This window comes from Schistocerca americana, chromosome 2 (assembly GCF_021461395.2).
Source record: "Schistocerca americana isolate TAMUIC-IGC-003095 chromosome 2, iqSchAmer2.1, whole genome shotgun sequence".
NCBI lineage: Eukaryota > Metazoa > Arthropoda > Insecta > Orthoptera > Acrididae > Schistocerca > Schistocerca americana.
In genome coordinates this window covers 131,793,719-131,812,409 of record NC_060120.1, presented here as the reverse complement: position 1 = coordinate 131,812,409, position 18,691 = coordinate 131,793,719, and the positions used below count along the sequence as shown (strand labels likewise).

At 41.5% G+C, this 18,691-nt stretch overlaps 1 protein-coding gene across 8 annotated transcripts in view; it reads left to right on the top strand.

Moving 5' to 3' along the window:
• The window catches only part of LOC124596644 (choline-phosphate cytidylyltransferase A-like), a 133,343-nt gene that overhangs the window by 48,512 nt on the left and 66,140 nt on the right, over positions 1-18,691 (top strand). For all 8 annotated transcript variants that reach the window (XM_047135872.1, XM_047135874.1, XM_047135873.1 and 5 more), the window contains one exon: positions 7,453-7,604. In XM_047135872.1, coding sequence (XP_046991828.1) covers positions 7,453-7,604 — 152 coding nt within the window. The remainder of the gene's footprint in view (positions 1-7,452; positions 7,605-18,691) is intronic.

Below are 18,691 nucleotides of genomic sequence, written 5' to 3'. Positions count from 1 at the left end.
GTATTGAAAGTTTAATTATATCCATCCTGTATATTCTTTCTGCATTTTTTATGTATTTGTATAAGCATTATGTCTCATCTCTTTGTATATAAAATATTTATATACCCACCATTACGTATTAACATATGACAGCTTCAGATAAGCTTCGCAAGGGCCTAGTATAAAGGCCAAAACTGGTCATGTGGACTTAATAATGTTCTAATTAAGCAACTGGAGCATTAATGTTCTAGGTTGCTTAAATACTGTTGCTTAAAACAGAGAAATAAATAAAAATATCAATTGAAATATTTTTCTTTACTTTGTTGCTTTACTTACTCTTCATTGTAAAACGATTGTTGTAAATGGTGTGGGTAGGTGTTGATCTGTCTAAAAACTGTGGTTTCTGTTACAGCATTGCATTTGGAGGACAATGCTATCATGTCCACACTGTGGAACCTATCAATCCTAAAACATATATATTGTGATCATAATTTTCTGAATTATGCGGGTAGGACTTATTCATGCCGTACATTTTTCACTTCGGCAGTCCTCCTGCCCTCATTTTCCACTAACTCCCTGCACCCACACCCTCTACCCAGTCTCCTCTTCCTTTGTCTCTGTAATCCTCAGCCCTCCCAATCCACACTTCCACACCATTGCATTGTGCACTGCACAAACGCACTGGCTCTAGTGCCCATGCGCCAGCTGCCTCTCCCTCCTGCGTTCCTGTCCCACATAACTGCTGTACCCTTCCATACCACCAAGTCTACCAAATCCCTACACCTCCTCCCACTTCCTGCCTCTTTCTCCCTCTGCCTACCCCATGTGACATAAACCCTCACCCCAGTCCACCTGCCAAACTGCAGTCCCTACACTATGGAGCTGAGAGAGAGAGAGAGAGAGAGAGAGAGAGAGAGAGAGAGAGAGAGAGAGAGAGACTTGTACTATATAGGGAGTAATATCCTTTACTGCTAAACTATTTATGGACCAAGTCCTTCATCAGACATAGACAAAACGAAACACCAAAACACATGTGACAGTGTTGTCTCCAAGCATCAACACTCGACTATGACTGTGTCTCAGGTGAACAGAAATCCCTGGGGTTGGCGGTGGGGGTACAGAGCAGGTAGGGGGGGTAGTGAGGGGGAGGGATATCAGGGTAGAGGTGAGGTAAGATGTTAGTGGTTCTCTGGGGTGTGTGCAGTGACATGGTGTACTAGGTGCAGCATCAAGAGGCTGTGCACGTGGTGTTGGGGCTGGGGTGGGGAGTGAAGGGGAGGTAGGATTGGTGAGATGGGATAGGAGGCAAGTGTAGGGCTGGAGGAGGAGCAGGAAATTTTCCACTGTTTGACAAAAACATGCAAGTCATTTTCTCCTCCTCCTCCTCTTCCTCCTCCTCTCAAAAGGCTTCGTCTTGTCTGCAGCTACAGCTTCCCCTCTTCAGCAGTCCTTTTCATCTCCATGTATAAAGAGCTCCCATCTTATTGATCCTATTTTTTAAATAGGATGTTCTCAGTCATCCCTTCATTTTCTTCTGATGATCTTGACTTCAAAAATGTTTTTGGGGAAAAAAAATCATTTCTTATTAAGTGTCAGTGAGTTTCACTTTGGATTGGCCCATAACTTTCAGTGTTCTTTCTTCTCTCTTCTCTTGTAATTCTCCCCCAGAACCACATTTCTGCAGCTTCGAGATGAGATTTTTCTTGCTTTGCTGATTTTCAGATTTCACACCCATATGCCAGGGTACTCCACACAAAGGTCTTTACAAATCCTTTCTTAGTTTGGAAGGTGATGTGCTCATTCAACAGAAGTTGTTCTTAATTTGGAAGCACTCTTATTTTCTTTGAGATGTATATTGTTTTCCTTCACAGTGCCACCAAGATATTAACATTTTGTTATTTCCTTGAGTTGCTCATTGTCTCTTTTTTGTTTCTGTATAACAGTGGTTCCTGAAGAGGGGCAGCAGCCTTTTCAGTAGTTGCAGGGGTAGCAGTCTGGATGATTGATTGAACAGGGCTTGCAAAATCAGTCAAAACAGCATTGCCATGCTGGTGCTGTGAATGACTGAAAGCAAGGGGAAACTACAGCTGTAATTCTCCCAAGGCAGCTTTACTGTCTGATTAAATGACGATGGTGTCCTCGTGGGTAAAATATTCTGGAGGTAAAATAGTCCCCCATTTGGATCTCTGGGCAGGGACTACTGTGGAGGATGTTGTTATCAGGAGAAACAAAACTGGCATTCTATGGATAAGAGTGTGGAATGCCCAATCCCTTAATTGGGCAGGAAGGTTAGAAAATTTAGAAAGGGAAATGGACAGATTAAAGTTAGATATCTGGGGAACTAGTGGAGTTTGATGGCAGGAGGAACGGGACTTCCGGTCAGCTGAATACAGGGTTATAAATACAAAATCAGATATGGGTAATGTAGGAGTGGGTTTAATAATGAATAAAAAAATACGAATACGGATAAGCTCCTACGAACAGCATAGTGAACACATTGTTGTAGCCAAAGTAGACATGAAGCCCACACCTACCACAGTAGTACATGTTTATATGCCAACTAGCTCCACTGATGATGAAGAGATTGAAGAAATGTGTGATGTGATAAAAGAAATTATTCAGATTGTTAAGGGAGACAAAAAATTAATAGTCGTGGGGAATTGGAATGTGATAGTAGGAAAAGGAAAAGAAAGAAAAGTAGTAGATGAATATGGATTGGGGGAAGAAATGAAAGAGGAAGGGAACTGGTAGAATTTTGCATACAGCATAATTTAATCATTGCTAACACTTTGTTTAAGAATCATGAAAGAAGGTTGTATAAGTGGAAGAGGCCTGGCGATACCAGAAGGTTTGAGATAGATTACACATTGAAGCGCCAAAAAAACTGGTATAGGCATGCGTATTCAGATAGAGAAGTATATAAACAAGCACAACACGGCGCTGCAGTCGGCAACACCTATCTTAAGACAGCAAGTGTCTGGCGCAGTTATTGGATCAGTTACTGCTGCTACAATGGCAGGTTATCAAGATTTAAGCGAGTTTGAATGTGGTGTTATAATGAGGGCATGAGCGGTGGGACACAACATCTTTGAGGTAGTGATGAAGTGGGGATTCTCGTAGGGCTATTTCACGAGTGTACCATGAATATCAGGAATCCAGCAAAAAATCGAATCTCTGACATTGCTGTGGCTGGAAAAAGATCGTTTAAGAACAGGGCCAGTGACTACTGAAGAGAATCATTCAACGTGACAGATGTGCAACCCTTCTGCAGATTGCAGCAGATTTCAGTGCTGGATCATCAACAAGTGTCAGCGTGCGAACCATTCAACCAAACATCATCAATATGGGCTTTTGGACATCAAGGCCCACTCATGTACCCTTGATGACTGCACGACACGAAGCTTTATGCCTCGCCTGGGCCATCAACACTGACATTGGACAGTTGATGACTGGAAACATGTTGCATAGTCAGAAAAATCTCATTTCAAATTGTCTCGAGCAGATGGGCGTTTACTGGTATGGAGACAACTTAAAGAATCCGTGGACCCTGTATGTCAGCAGGGGACTGCTCAAGCTGGTGGAGGCTCTGTAATGGTGTGGGATGTGTGCAATTGGAGTAATATGGGACCTCTGGTACGCCTAGATAAGACTCTGAACAGGCAACATGTACATAAGCATCATGTCTGATCACCTGCATTCATTCATGTCCATTGAGTATTCTGATGGACTTGACAATTCCAGGAGGACATTGTGACACCCCACAGGTCCAGAATTACTGCAGAGTGGCTCCAGGAGCACTCTTCTGAGGTTAAACATTTCTGCTGGCCACCAAACCACAGACATGAACATTATTGAGTATATTTGGGATGCCTTACAATGTGCTGTTCAGAAGAGATCTCCACCCCCTTGTACTCTTATGGATTTATGGATAGCTCTGCAGGATTCATGTTATCAGTTCCATCCAGCACTACTTCAGAAATCAGTTGAGTCCATGCCAATTAGTGTTGCAGCACTTCTGCATGCTCACATGGGCCATACATGATATTAGGCAGGTGTACTAGTTTCTTTGGCTCTTCAGTGTATAATGATAAGTCAGAGATTTAGGAGCCAGGTTTTAAATTTGAAGACTTTCCATGGGCAGAATTAGACTCTGACCACAATTTATTCGCCATGAACTGTAGATTAGAACTGAAGAAACTGTAAAAAAGTAGGACGTTAAGGAGATGGGACTTGAATAATTTGAAATAACCAGAGGTTGTAGAGAGTTTCAGAGGTAGCATTATAAACAGTGGACAAGAACAGGGGAAAGGAATACTGTAGAAGAAGAATGGGTAGCTTTGAGAGATGAAATGGTGAAGGCAGCAAAGGGTCAAGTAGGTAAAAAGACGATGGCTAGTAGAAATCCTTGGGTAACACAATACATACTGAATTTAATTGATGATAAGAGGAAGTATAAAAACGCAGTAGATGAAGCGGGTGAAAAGGAATACAAATATCTGAAAAATGCGATAGACAGGAAGTGCAAAATGGCTGACCAGGAATGGCTAGAGGACAAAGTAAGGATTTAGAAGCATATATACCTAGGGGTAATGTAGTTGCCACCTACAGGAAAATTAAAGAGACCTTTGGAGAAAAGAGAACCACCTGTATGAATATCAAGGGCCCAAATGGAAAACCAGTCCTAAGCAAAGAAGGGAAAGCAGAAAGGTGGAAGGAGTGTACAGAGGGTCTGTACAAGGGCTGTGTACTAGAGAGCAGTATTATGAATTTGGAAGAGGACATAGATGAAGATGAAATGGGGCCCCATTGGGAGAGCCAGCCATTACAAAACTCTTCCATCTGGTGAGCAAGATGTATGAGACAGGCGAAATACCCCTTACACATCATGAAGAGTATAATAATTCCGATTCCAAAGAAAGCAGTTGCTGACAGGTGTGCAAATTACCGGACTATCAGTTTAATAAGTCACATTTGCAAAATACTAACACAAATTCTTTACAGACGAATGGAAAAACTGGTAGCAGCCAACCTTGAGGTAGATCATTTTTGATTCCATAGAAACGTAGGAACACACGAGGCAATGCTAACCCTATGACCTATCTTAGAAGATAGGCTAAAGAAAGGCAAACCTACATTTCTAGTATTTGTAGACTTAGAGAAAGCTTTTGACATTGTCGACTGGAATACTCTTTTCAAATTCTGATCATGGCAGGGGTAAAATAGAGGGAGTGAAAGGCTATTTACAATTTGTACGTAAACTAAATGGCAGTTATAAGAGTTGAGAAGCATGAAAAGCGAGCAGTAGTTGAGGAGGGAGTGAGACAGTGTTGTAGACTTTACCCGATTTTATTAAATCTGTATACTGAGCAAGCAGTAAAGAAAAGGAAAGGTAAATTTTGAGTAGAAATTAAAACCCAGGGAGAAGAAACAAAAACGTTATGGTTTACTGGTGGCATAATTCTGTCAGAGACAGCAAAGGACTTGGAAGAGCAGTTGAACGGAATGGACTTCGTCTTGAAAGGAGGATATAAGATGAACAACAAAAGCAAAACAAGGATAGTGGGATACAGTAGAATTAAATCAGGTGGTGCTGAGGAAATTAGATTAGGAAATTGGACACTTAAAGTAGTTTTGCTATTTGGGCCACACAATAACTGATGATTGTCAAAGTAGGGAGGATATAAAATGTAGATTGATGATGGCAAGGAAAGTGTTTCTGAAGGAGAGAAATGTGTTAACATCAACTATGGGTTTAAGTGCCAAGAAGTCTTTTCTGAAAATATTAGTGTGGAGTGAAGCTGTGTATGGAAGTGAAACATGGACCATAAACAGTTTAGACAAAAAGAGAGTAGAAGATTTTGAAATGTTGTGCTACAGAAGAATGCTGAAGATTAGATGGGTAGATCACCTAACTAATGAGGAGATATTGAATAGAATTGGGAAGAAGAGGAATTTTTTGGCACTACTTGGCCATAAGAAGTGACCAGTTGATAGGACATGTTCTGAGGCATCAAGGGATCACCAATTTTAGTATTGGAGGGGAGCATAGAGGGTAAAAATCGTAGATGGAGACCAAGAGGTGAATACAGTAAGCAGGATTCAGAAGGATGTAGGTTGCTGTAGTCACTCGGAGGTGAAGAGGCTTGCACAGGATAGAGCAGCATGGAGAGGTGCATCAGATCAGTCTTCGGAATGAAGACCACCACCACAACAACAACGACATATCAGTCTTACCTGTACCTCATTTCTTGTTGATAGATGGATGGGTGGATAAGTAGTGGTGGATGTATAGATATATAATTTACAACCTTCATCAGGATTCATATTTTCACCATTTAATATTTTTTCAACAAAGGCCATTAATTAAACAATATTTTTTTTTTTTTTAGATCATGCTTCGTAGGAGTGGCTAAATTTTGTGTTGTTGGCTGATGTGTTGTATTTCGGTAGTTGTTTTCTTAGCTGTGTAACTAAACCGTTGCCTTAATGTCACAAGTTGCCGATCCATCTATGATGATACTAAAATGCCAGTTTTTCATTTTGCATTCTAACCATGGAATTTTAATATTATGATTAGTTTTTAGTATTCTTTTCAATGTTGGTTGTCAGTATTATTGTTTTTGGTCTAGTAAATACAGTAATGTTGTGTCCAATCTCAAATTATTTACTTTCAAGTTGACCATGTTTCTGATTTTAGTAGAGAATATTCCTTAAGCTTTGTGTGTTTTTTGTATCATTTGTATGCACTTACAATTCTGAAACATGTAAAATATGTTAGTTCTTGCCAGCAGTGTGTGTGTGTGTGTGTGTGTGTGTGTGTGTGTGTGTGTTCATGTTCATATAGTGTAATGATTTTCAATGACTTCTTATATCTTCTTGCATGTTGTCTGTTCATAGATTTTGATTTTTAACATTTTACTGCTGATTTCTCGCATCTGTGTCCCAGTGCTGTTTCATTTTCCTGTTTCGGAAGGTTGTTAGTGGATGCTGTTCTTCTTTGCCACTGGACATTATTGTTATTTTTTTATTTATACAATTTAAAGACAGTGTTTTAGCATTTATTGTCGCATGTACAACTTAAAATTGCCTAATTATGAGGGCTATCTGGGTGTAAATCCTTATTGTTTGTAATAATTATCATTTTATATTTGTGTGTGTGTGTGTGTGTGTGTGTGTGTGTGTGTGTGAGAGAGAGAGAGAGAGAGAGAGAGAGAGAGAGAGAGAGAGAGAGACAATGCCCAAATAAGTTGGAGGCATTATGTTATTCACCCTACCATACTTATCATGTATAGTTATTAAATTGGGTGACGAAAAGAAAGTTCACTGGTGCCTGATTGGCAACAGTAGTAAAATTTCTGACTTTTTAAAAAATTTGATAACAAAAAGCTACATACATTCTGAAGGCATACACTTAGTTCTTAATAAATTTTAATTGTTTAAATGTATTTTGAAGCTTATGTTTTTTTTTACCAGTCTGCAGTGATGCACTCACTCACAGCAAGAAAGGTCGCACAGTAATGACAGAGTCTGAACGTTATGAAGCTGTTCGTCATTGTCGCTATGTAGATGAAGTTGTTAGAGATGCACCTTGGGAACTTGATGATGACTTTCTTGCGTTTCACAAGGTATGATAAAAAATTTTAACTATTATGTTGGAAATGTTTGTTGGGATGGGGGGGGGGGGGGAGGGGGGAGGGGAGAGGGGAGAGAGAAAGAGATTTATAAGTATAATAAAATGCAAAAAGAAAAGTAAGATATTGGTATATGGATAGTACTTTGCTATTGCAGGTAATGCTTATCTGATTGCTGTATCTCATTTTTAATTAATCGATGCAACTTTTAATTCACAGCAGTATGAAATCTGCTGCCATAATATTAATCATAATCATCAGCCTCTGGATAAGGGCCTCCTCTAGACTTTTCCAACAAATAACTCACCTTCCATATGGTTATTGTCTCATTCTTTTATTGCTCTTATAATGCAGCGAAGATAGGTGTAATTTAATGAAATAAGGTATACAAATCATAGAATGCAGATGTCAGGAACAAGAAATGTATGATGATGGTCAACTTTTTATTAACAGACATGTTACGTCTCCTACAATTTGTTAAATTGTGTGGTATATTAGTATATATCCACAGCTTAGGCACACTAAATAATTGAGACTAGGTATTTTTTCTCTCTATTTTAGGAAATTGTTATGTGATATCCAAGATTAGTTGCTCAGCCAAAATCACTTATGCTACAGCTGTAATGACATTGCCTGTGCAATTGAAAAAATGACGATTAAAAATCTTTTTGTTGTTAGAATTATTTTTTCATGTGTGATTTCTTCTTTTATTTGTGCAGTCAAGAGGAATATAAACTGATTATTTATAAAATTGTTTTTCTGCTCATCAGCCTGATGAAAACAAGCATTGTTTGTAATTAAATCCACCTTCAAGGTATTTTTGGCTTGATTACTCTATTTCATTTTTCATTCTTCATGGCAACTTTCAGTTCTCAGTGCAAAATCTGCCATCATCTTCTTCTTTTTCATCTTCTTCATCCACATCAGACATCTAAGGTACACTGGTGGATTAGCTGGTTCTAGACTTTTTCCATTGTTACTGCACATTTGCGGAAGGCATCTATTCACCTTGTTCTTTTCTTACTCTTGTAATGACATTTATTGTGTCGGTAGTTGAGGTGGCCAATAAAAAACAGTCATAGTTCTACACAAAGGTAACACATTAATAAGTTTATTTACAATATGTACACGTGGTAACAGAGATATACATAACCTGGTAAACATGTAGGTTCTTCTGTAGTGCTGAATTGCCTACAATGAGGTAGTGTTTTTGATAGTAAAAAATAGTCTTGAACAGTGGTGCAATCTGATAGACACTGACATGTAGCAGTTGCTTGTAGTGTCGTGCTGATCAGTGTATTATCCTTGCTGCAGTCTTCTGTACTAAGGTTGATATAGTTTGAAGATTCACTGTGTCTGTAGAAGCAGCTCTGAATTACAACTACTTAGAACAATGCGACAGACAATCAGTCGCATGCAATGTCATGTGAATTTACTGTCCTCTGTGGTGTGTTTGCGTGGTGCGCCCTTTGGAGACAGTGAGCTCCTCAGCGATGTGCTGATGGGGGGAGGGGGGAGGCGGGATGTTGCTTTTGAACGGCACACAGTGCACTGGGGAGATGCCATCGATAACGTATTGTAAACCGGCAAAGAATCTCTTCGGTCCACTGCCTAGCTGCATCTCTTGGCCAGCTCCATTTCACTTCCATTATAGTCATTGTTCGCCTTCCATTCCAATCTGTTTCTGATCCACATAGATACAGGGAGTGGACTAAATATGTAAAAACTAAAAACCTGCACATTAATGTACTTAATTTGCTGTAGGAAAACTGTTGTTCTTCAAAACAGCTTCCAGATGTCTTGGAATGGCTATAGATCCTGTATGATTTCAATGGAATCTTGTACCATTCTTCCTGCTAAATAGTTACATGGGATTGACTTGATCAACCAGAATGGTCAAATGATCCTTGACAGTAATGCAACCTTGCAGAATAACCGTGGGGCACATGGAATAAAATGATATGGTTGCCTAAATCATCACAGAACCCTGCCATGTTTCTCTCTTGGGATGTAAACTGGCCAGAAGTTGGAAACAATGTGAAACAAGACCAGTGTGACTTAATGGCATTCTCCCATTGCTCCGTAGTCCAGGTTTTATGGTTTCGATGTTTTCTTGTTACTAGTGTTTGCATCACTGATTTCAGCTCACCCTACAATTCCCTGGATATGGAGGTCACCTCATGTTGTTTTGGCACTGGCAGGATTTGCAAGTGCGACTTTTGTTATGCAACGATTTTTGCGGCTCCCGTCCTCTTATTTATTCACCCAATTCTCTTCAATGATTGTCCATCACAATCACTCAACATTCACTTTCGTCCGCATTGTGACTTAGTGGATGACATTTTTCTGCTTTCCCTGTATGCGGTTTAAAACTTAAATATGTTTCTTCTTAGACCTTCAAACACTTTAGCTCCCTGGCTTACAAAAGCACCCACCATATTAACACCAACAATTTGCTCATGTTCGACTTCACTTAGCTTTGATGTAATGCACTTGCGACTGTGCAAAACACTGATCTTGTAGTGTCCTCGTTGAGACTGTAGAGTCTTGTACCATAGGAATCAAGGGAGAGGATGTTGTTTGGTGGCAGGTCTCCTCTTTCTACAACACAACTGCACACATGTATTAACAGGGTTCTTTATTTACTTAAACAGATAGCTGCTACTTAACTTTAACAGCATTCTTGTGTTGTGATACAAGCTCTTCATTATTAGTCCTCATTAGCCTCACTGCTGGTGAAGTACAGGTCCCACTATGCGATGAATGACAGGTGCCAAACTGGAGTGCAAGTTGGTGTGCCAGTGACTGCGCTAGTGACTAAGATTGAGATAGTGACTGAGACAGTGAGCTAGTAACTGAGACTAAATACTTGTGTTCGAGAGGGCGTTGGCAGCGTGTCGGTTGCGAGCCTGTCTTTGGCCTCTCTCCTGATAGGCGCGGTTGATTCAGTGCTTACTATCGATCTTCTTGCTACATCTTTGCTGACCGGTATGCTGGTGACAGCTTACCTCAGCACATTCCCCACCCCCCACCCCCTCAAAATGCCATACCATTGTCATAAAGGGAAGATGTGAATGACAACGGGGAGGGAGGCAGGATGCTGGATGTAGAGATGAGTTGGGAGTCGAGACTGTGGAGGACGGCGTACTCCTGACTGTACCCTGCCATCTGGCTTGCGAGACAACAGATACATCCTCCAGAAAACTACTACCAGGGCACATGTCAAGGCCTGAGGGTCTGTCCTGGGGCAATGAGGGTGACAGCGATGGTGGGTCCGCGTCCAGGTCCAGGTCCAGGTCCATTGGGTCGGCAAGCGAGGATGATGGGAGCGAGGGTGCATCATCCATCCGCTCCTCCTGCAGCACCAGCAGGCAGCTGTGAAGGCCATTTAGTCCAGTGAGGCCATGAATGTGGCGAAAGAAAAGCAGCAGAATCATGGGGCAAATGACACACGCGAATTTGGTTCTGGTGGCAGTGCTGCAAACCACCAGGACCTGCAATGCTTTCCTGGATCATGCCCCTTTCCCAGCACCCATAGTTGCCATAAACTCTGAAGAGAACAAGATAGTGCAGCACAAAGCGATACTTGTGGACCATTGGTGGCACTGGATTCTCTAGTGGGTGTAGCAAGTGGAGCAACATCTGATTGCGGTGGCCATGCAGAAGTTCTGCTCGTGACAGTCCGTCTCACGGGTGGGAGCGATAGGAGGTGAGAAAGTGTTGCAGCACCTGTTCCAGGGTGGACTGGGGATGAAATGGAGCACTTGTTAGGTGACAAATGCCATTTCTGAAACTTCCTGGCAGATTAAAACTGTGTGACGGACAGAGACTCGAACTCGGGACCTTTGCCTTTCGTGGGCAAGTGCTCTACCATCTGAGGTACCCAAGCATGACTCACACCCCGTCCTCACAGCTTTACTTTCACAATACCTCGCCTCCTACTTTCCAAACTTCACAGAAGCTCTCCTGCGGAAGTAAAGCTGTGAGGACGGGGCATGAGTCGTGCTTGGGTAGCTCAGGTGGTAGAGCACTTGCCCACAAAAGGCAAAGGTCCCGAGTTCGAGTCTCGGTCCGCCACACAGTTTTAATGTTCCAGGAAGTTTCATATCAGCGCACACTCCACTGCAGAGTGAAAATCTCATTCTGAATGCCATTTCGTTCACAAAACAGTTCAAAATAAGGTGAAGTGAACTGTGGTCTGTTGTCTGATACAAGAACTTCTGACAAACCTTTTGTGTAAAATATGGAGGACAAAGCTTGAATGGTGCTCCGTGATTTGGTAGAAGTCATAGACGCTGCAAAGGGGAACTTGCTACAAGAGTCTGCCACTATGAGCCAACGACTGTTGGTTGGTTGGTTTGGGGAAGGAGACCAGACAGCGTGGTCATCGGTCTCATCGGATTAGGGAAGGATGGGGAAGGAAGTCTGCCGTGCCCTTTCAGAGGAACCATCCCGGCATTTGCCTGGAGTGATTTAGGGAAATCACGGAAAACCTAAATCAGGATGGCTGGACGCGGGATTGAACCGTCGTCCTTCCGAATGCGAGTCCAGTGTCTAACCCAACGACTGTTGCGAGATGGTCCTGCAACGTCTATGTGCACTCGTTGCTATGGTGATAGAGTCTTAGGCCAAGCTGAGAATGTTTGTGGTGGAGTGGATCGGTTTTCTGCGCATGCGTGACATTGTGACGTCATCTGTTTAATAGGGGTGTCTGTGCCCTGCCGGGTACAGTGCCATGGTGCTAACTGTTCAGTCCAAACAAGTCCCCAATGTCATTGATGGAGCAATTGCAACACATCAGGAATAAGCACACACGGTTGTCCACTATCATTTTGAACTAGAATCACATCCTTTGAACAGAAAGATTATGCCGACGTACAAAATACAGCCGAACAACTGAGTTCTGGATACTGTTCAATGAATGAGGCCAAGGCGTGTGAATGTAATGCAACAACGTCTTCAGATCAGGGTCCACTTTCATGGCATGTGCAATTTTTCTGTAGTGCAGGGGAAAAGATTCTAGCAATTCAGAGTCTTGCGCATTGATTTGGCAACAAGATGCGGCAGGGTCATCAAAATCAGAGTCTCGGCCAAGGGGAAGGCGAGATATAGCATCTGCATTGCCATGCTTTGCTGTAGGTGTGTACACAATTTTGTACTGACACTGCGAAAGCAACAAAGCCCATCGTTGCAATTTTTGAGCAATGCATGTAGGAGCTGGCTTTGACGGATGAAACGAGGACTGGAAAGGCTTGTGATCTGTCAGTAAATAGAACTTGCAACCATATAAATAGTGATGGAATTTGGTTACTACATACACAATAGTGAGAGGATCTTTTTCTATTTGAGAATAATTGCACTGTATTTGAGAGAGCAACTTGAGGCAAAAGCAATAGGTCAGTCTTGTGTACCAATTCTGTGCAAAAGCACGGTGCCGATTCCGTAGGAAGGAGTATCAACTTGCAAAACTACTGGCTTGGCAGGGTCAGAATGCAGTAAACATCTGTCACCAAGCAAAGCATTTTTGAGTTTCTGAAATGCGTCTTGACAGTCTTTAGTCCACACAAAAGGTACATTTTTGTGATGCAATGGAGCCTCGATCTGAGTGGCATTCGGTATGTGAGCCAAATGTAGTATGTCATCTTGCATTACTGATGGCACTTCAGATACTTTGAGAAGAACGGGTAGGTCACAGATTGCAAGCAAATGAGATTGGAGGAGGTGCACACCCTTGACTGTTTATCACGTGGCTTAAGTACTATAGTTCAGTTTGGAAAAGTCACACTTTTCGAGACAACATTTGAGCCCTGCTTCTGACAACACTCAAAAAAGAGTACGCAAATTGGCAATGTGGTCCTCTGGTGTACAACCTGAGATAACAATGCCATCAACGTAGTTTGAACAAAATGTCACTTTTGCAGTCAGTTGTTCCAAGTAACGTTGAAAAATGATGTATGCGGAAGTGCTGCCGAAGGGCAAATGCAAATACTTGAACAGTTCTAAGTGTGTATTTACAACAACCTTTCTGTGATTCTTCATCCAATGTAATTTGCTAGTAGGCATCATGCAAATCTATCGTGGAAAAGTAATGTCCTGCACCAAGTCTGTCCATGAGTTCCTCAGGGCAAGGTAATGGGTAAGTGTCAACTACTGTGGGTTGACTGTAGACTTGAAGTCAGCGCAAATGCGAATGCAACCAGAAGGCTTAGGCAACAAAACAAGAGGACTTGCCCATTGACTAACTTGTATGGGAGCAATTACACTGTTATCTTGCAATTCTTTAATTCACTGGCTTCTTTTTCTCTTAAAGCAGTTGGTGTGGAGTGGGCCCAGAAAAACGTAGGCCATGCATTGTCTTTCAGTGTGCCATGTGCTACAAAGTTACTAGCTTTTTCCCATTCCTTCTGAAAATAGTTAAGCAAACTAGCGACATTGTCTTGTGGTGCAAAAGCTGATACTGAAAATACATTGTCTTGGATGCTAATTCAAAACAAATCAAAGCCCTCTAAACTGAATATGTTCTCACTGTCTCTTGATTTCAACACAGTAAAATTCACTGTCCTAGTATGAGATTTGTAAGTGGCAGGCAAACTACACTGTCTGAGCTCTGGAATTTCCTGTCAGTTGTAAGCAGTGAGGTGCTTGCTAGATTTAAAAAGGTGTGGTGAGCCTAACTGTTCATATGTGCAGGGTGTATACGACCCGGGACAACCGGGAGATCCGGGAAAGACCCAGGAATTTTTTCATCCGGGAGAAAACCGGGAAAAACCCGGAAATTTTTTAGAATTCCGGGAATTTTTCGTGCCTTAGTTTTCAGTTAATTTTTTGTAGTTTTGACTGGTAAGAACTGATACTCTAACAAAGGATATAACTGTATCCCACCACTGCAGAATAATACTGCAACAACATTACATGAACGAGAGAATAAAACTAAAATTGCAAAGGAAATGCGCCATATAATAAAAACACAGAGCTCATACAAGTGTCTGCCAACAGCAAAATTACCTCCGATGTTCGTGACGTCACAACTGTTTGCATTAGATCCATTTAAGCAGTTACGGGCGGGCTCATGTGCATGCGCAGTTAAGTCGCGTATGAGTTGTACCTTCTCCCGCTTCTGTCTACAGAAATGTTGCTGCTGGCAGCAAACCGTGGTATATGAACCGGGAGGAAATTTCGAGGGGGGCGGGGGCAAACTCATATTCTTAAGGAAGCGCCTAGCATCGAGTGCACGTTGGTCTATCGATTGTTCAAATGATTTTGAAGCGCATCCCTGTTGGTTTTTGAAAATTTTTGAACACATTCTAAGTTGATTTCTGAATGAATCATAAGTTGATTTTTGAATGCATGCATAGTGTACGTGATGTCTCTGCCAGGGGAATCCTCATCGCATCTAGAAATAAACTTTCCAGCAGACAAAAGGGGCGGGGCTATACGAGTTCAGTGGAATAAAGCCGAACGGGTGAATGCCAACTGCTGTTTGTTTATGTGATTGATTGGGTATGCGAATGATCAGTGTTGTTGAAATTACTAGCGAAGTCCATAGATTCAGATTACGAGAGTGGAAATAAGTGACGAACAAGATTAACTGGTAAGAAAGATTACGTAATATCTTCTCGGTGTATCCAAGAAAATGAAATTTTGAAAGAAAATTTTGGTCAGATCGCTAATCTAGAAAGGGCAAGTTGTATAGTCCCCGACTAGCAGCCGCTAGGTTATATTGTGGGAGTAGCGCGGAAAACGTGTTGTACGAACGTCTAACCAGAGAATAATCGCTGGATAACTAAACGGGTCTACTATTGCCTCGGTTTGAAATATCGTAGATCAGGGGCTGATACGCAGAGGAGTCTGAGTGTCGTAAGTTGTAGTGCAGAGGGGGGGCTAGTCTTCACGTGATCCTTGTTTACATTTAGTTATTTTGCTGTTTGCTCTTCATTTACTGCTCTCACATCAAATGAAAACAAAGTGATTTCTGTGGCTGGGAGCTATCAAGTGAATTAAAATACATTCACGTAATTACAGATTTTATTTCCACCATTCTGACAGTCAAGCATTAATTGCCTTGCAGAATAATGGAGTTACTTTTGTCGTTTTGCTGCAGAAATCTGGCTTTTGATCTATTTTTCCGCTGAGACAGCCAATTTATTTGAAATGAAGTGTTTACCACACTATTGGCTAGTTTCAACTGTTCGCTGCATTTCAAATGCACGTTTTCATCTTCTAGCACATATAGCATTGTGCCATAATAAAGAACTCAACATGAGATAATACAGTACTCGTACTCCAAGAAAACTGACATCCCAAACACCACACTGAAGAGCTTAACATCAGGTCGAGGCCTGCTTCGTTGGCAATCTGGACATACGTATGTACACTGCAAGGCGAATTATTCGTCGCAGTATGGTTCACGAAATTCCGACGCTCTTGGAGTATCCTCTGATGTCTTGTTTCTTTTATGACATGATGTAAGATCTTTTAATGTTTCACACATACGGGCTTCCTACGTCATCGCAGCTGCACAAGCACAGTGACGCCTCTTATTTGCCGGAACAAATCTATTTCTAACAGATCGCGGGAAAATATTGCGAACTGTGGTTTGAAAAGCGTTATTTTCAAAGTAAATTTCCTTTTACGCAAGATGAACTATGTGCAAGAATGTACGATGAATTTCTTAAATCACAGAGCGTGTGACACTCATTTAAAAATCAACTCTTTGATGACAATCCATTTGGAAGAATTTCCAGCCCAGAAGATCAGAGATTAATGACGGCATTAAAATTTTACTGGCACATTTGTGTGATGTATCTTAAAGTGTAAAACGTCCAAAAAAGATCAACATTATATGTGGAAGCTTAGCTTCTCTTGCAGCTTACAAATCGTAGAGACCAATACCATATCTGAAAGCTTTTCTTTTCTTGCAGCAGCACTGTTTATATTAACTTTACCTATTTGTGTGTTCGCGCTACTTAACAATGATGTTGCTATTGGCTGACTACATCACGTGTCCTATGCTCTGAATATCCGCTGTCATCGGCTGGCGAGATCACATGACATGAGCTATGACTGGCTTACAAAAGCGCATCGCAATCTCGATTTCAATGCATCGGAGAGTAATAAGCGGTATTTGGTGGAATACGAATTTATACTTTCGTAACATGAAAAAGTGTATTTTCACCCTGGAGAAAGTGTATCTTCAACCGGGAGATCTGGGAAAAATCCGGGAATTTTTTTCCTTGTCCACATATACACCCTGTATGTGGCATGATTAAGCAAAGTTACTGAGGAACCTGTCTAACTGGAAGTTCACATGATGGCCAGAAAAAAATGGTGGTATGCTGGTCGACGGCACGTGTTGGGCTGTTTGATTGGTTGCTTGTGCTGCTGACACAGCTTTTGCAGCCAGCAGTTGTTGTTCCATCTTCAATAGCGTAGCAGTTTGTTGGTTCTGAAACTGAAAGTTTGTGTTAGATCCATCACATTGGCTGTCTGCAACTGAGACAAGGGGGGAGGGGGTGGGGAATTCATGGTTTACACATGTACATTATAGCAAAAACAAGCAGAGCCTCTGAAAAGAGAAATGTGATTAGTTCTACGGAATATGTACAAGATCACAACAATAATTCAGCAAATAGAAATGTGCACCCTGCAAGCTAAAACACAACAGAAGCAAGCAAAATCTTCAGCCAAGTTGATTATCTTCAGTCTGCACTGTGTTATCCTCATTGTCACTCCCATGTCCTTGTTGACACAGTAGAGAAGAGGATGTTGTTTGGTGGCCAGTCTCCTTTTTCTACAACACAACTGCACACATGTATTAACAAGATTCTGTATATACTTAAACTTTTACAGCTCCTTGTGTTGTGTTACAAGCTCTTCAATGTTAGTCCTCATTAGCCTCACTGCTAGTGAAGTAAAAGTCCCGCTATGCCATGAATGATAGATGCCAAATTGGAGTGCGAGTTGGTGGTGTGTCAGTGACTGAGCGGCTGCGCTAATGACTGAGACTGAGCTAGTGACTGAGGTAGTGAGCTAGTAACTGAGAGGAAAACAGAGCCCTCCAGTCAGTGGCAGCGATCTAAATACTTGCAGCGATGAGGGTGTTGACAGCATGTTGGTTGCGAGTCTGTCTTTGGCCTCTCTCCTGATAGGTGTGCTTGATCCATCGCCTACTATCGATCTTCTCGCTACATCTTTGCTGAGCGGTGTGCTAGCAACAGTTTATGCCAGCACAGTTCTCACTGCAACTGACACTTGAAATGTTAAGAGAACATTGCACAGGTACCGCTCATGGTCAAATACAACAGTCAACCATGCTTGGCAAACAACTGTATTCATGTTCAGGGAAGCACGTCTTGCAGTGTTTCCATGTTTTGGACCAAATCCTGACGTTACATGACATTATTTCAGTATGAAGCTGCAACTCTCATCTGTATCTTTGAAATACGACACCATAAAATGTCAACACTTATGTGCTTTTCATTTATAAATATGAAGTTATGATGAACATAAATATGAAGTTGTCCTACCAGCAGCAACAGAAGAATCAACTAACATTGTTGTTCCCTCTTTTTTTTTTTAATTAAAGAGCATTATTTTCCTTTCTCCATGCCTTGAAGCACTTCCCTTTCACGTCTCTTTTCATTATATAGAACAGGGAAATAAGAACCAGCCAATAAGAAGGATGCAAAATTATCATCTTCATTTGAGTCAAAAACTGCCATATACCCAACTGTCAGTGACCGGGAATGTTATCATGGTGGGAAAGCCAATCCTTTAATTTCTCCTTTGCTGGCCGGTTTTTCAGGTAAGGCCTCATGTGATAAATTTATGATTTTGAGATATTAATCTTGGTTCAGATTTTGAAGGTGGCAGGGGTAAAATACAGTGAGCGAAAGGCTATTTACAATTTGTACAGAAAGATGGCAGTTATAAGAGTCGAGGGACATGAAAGGGAAGCAGTGGCTGGGAAGGGAGTGAGACAGGGTTGTAGTCTCTCCCCGATACTATTCAATCTGTATATTGAGCAAGCAGTAAAGGAAACAAAAGAAAAGTTTGGAGTAGGTATTAAAATCCATGGAGAA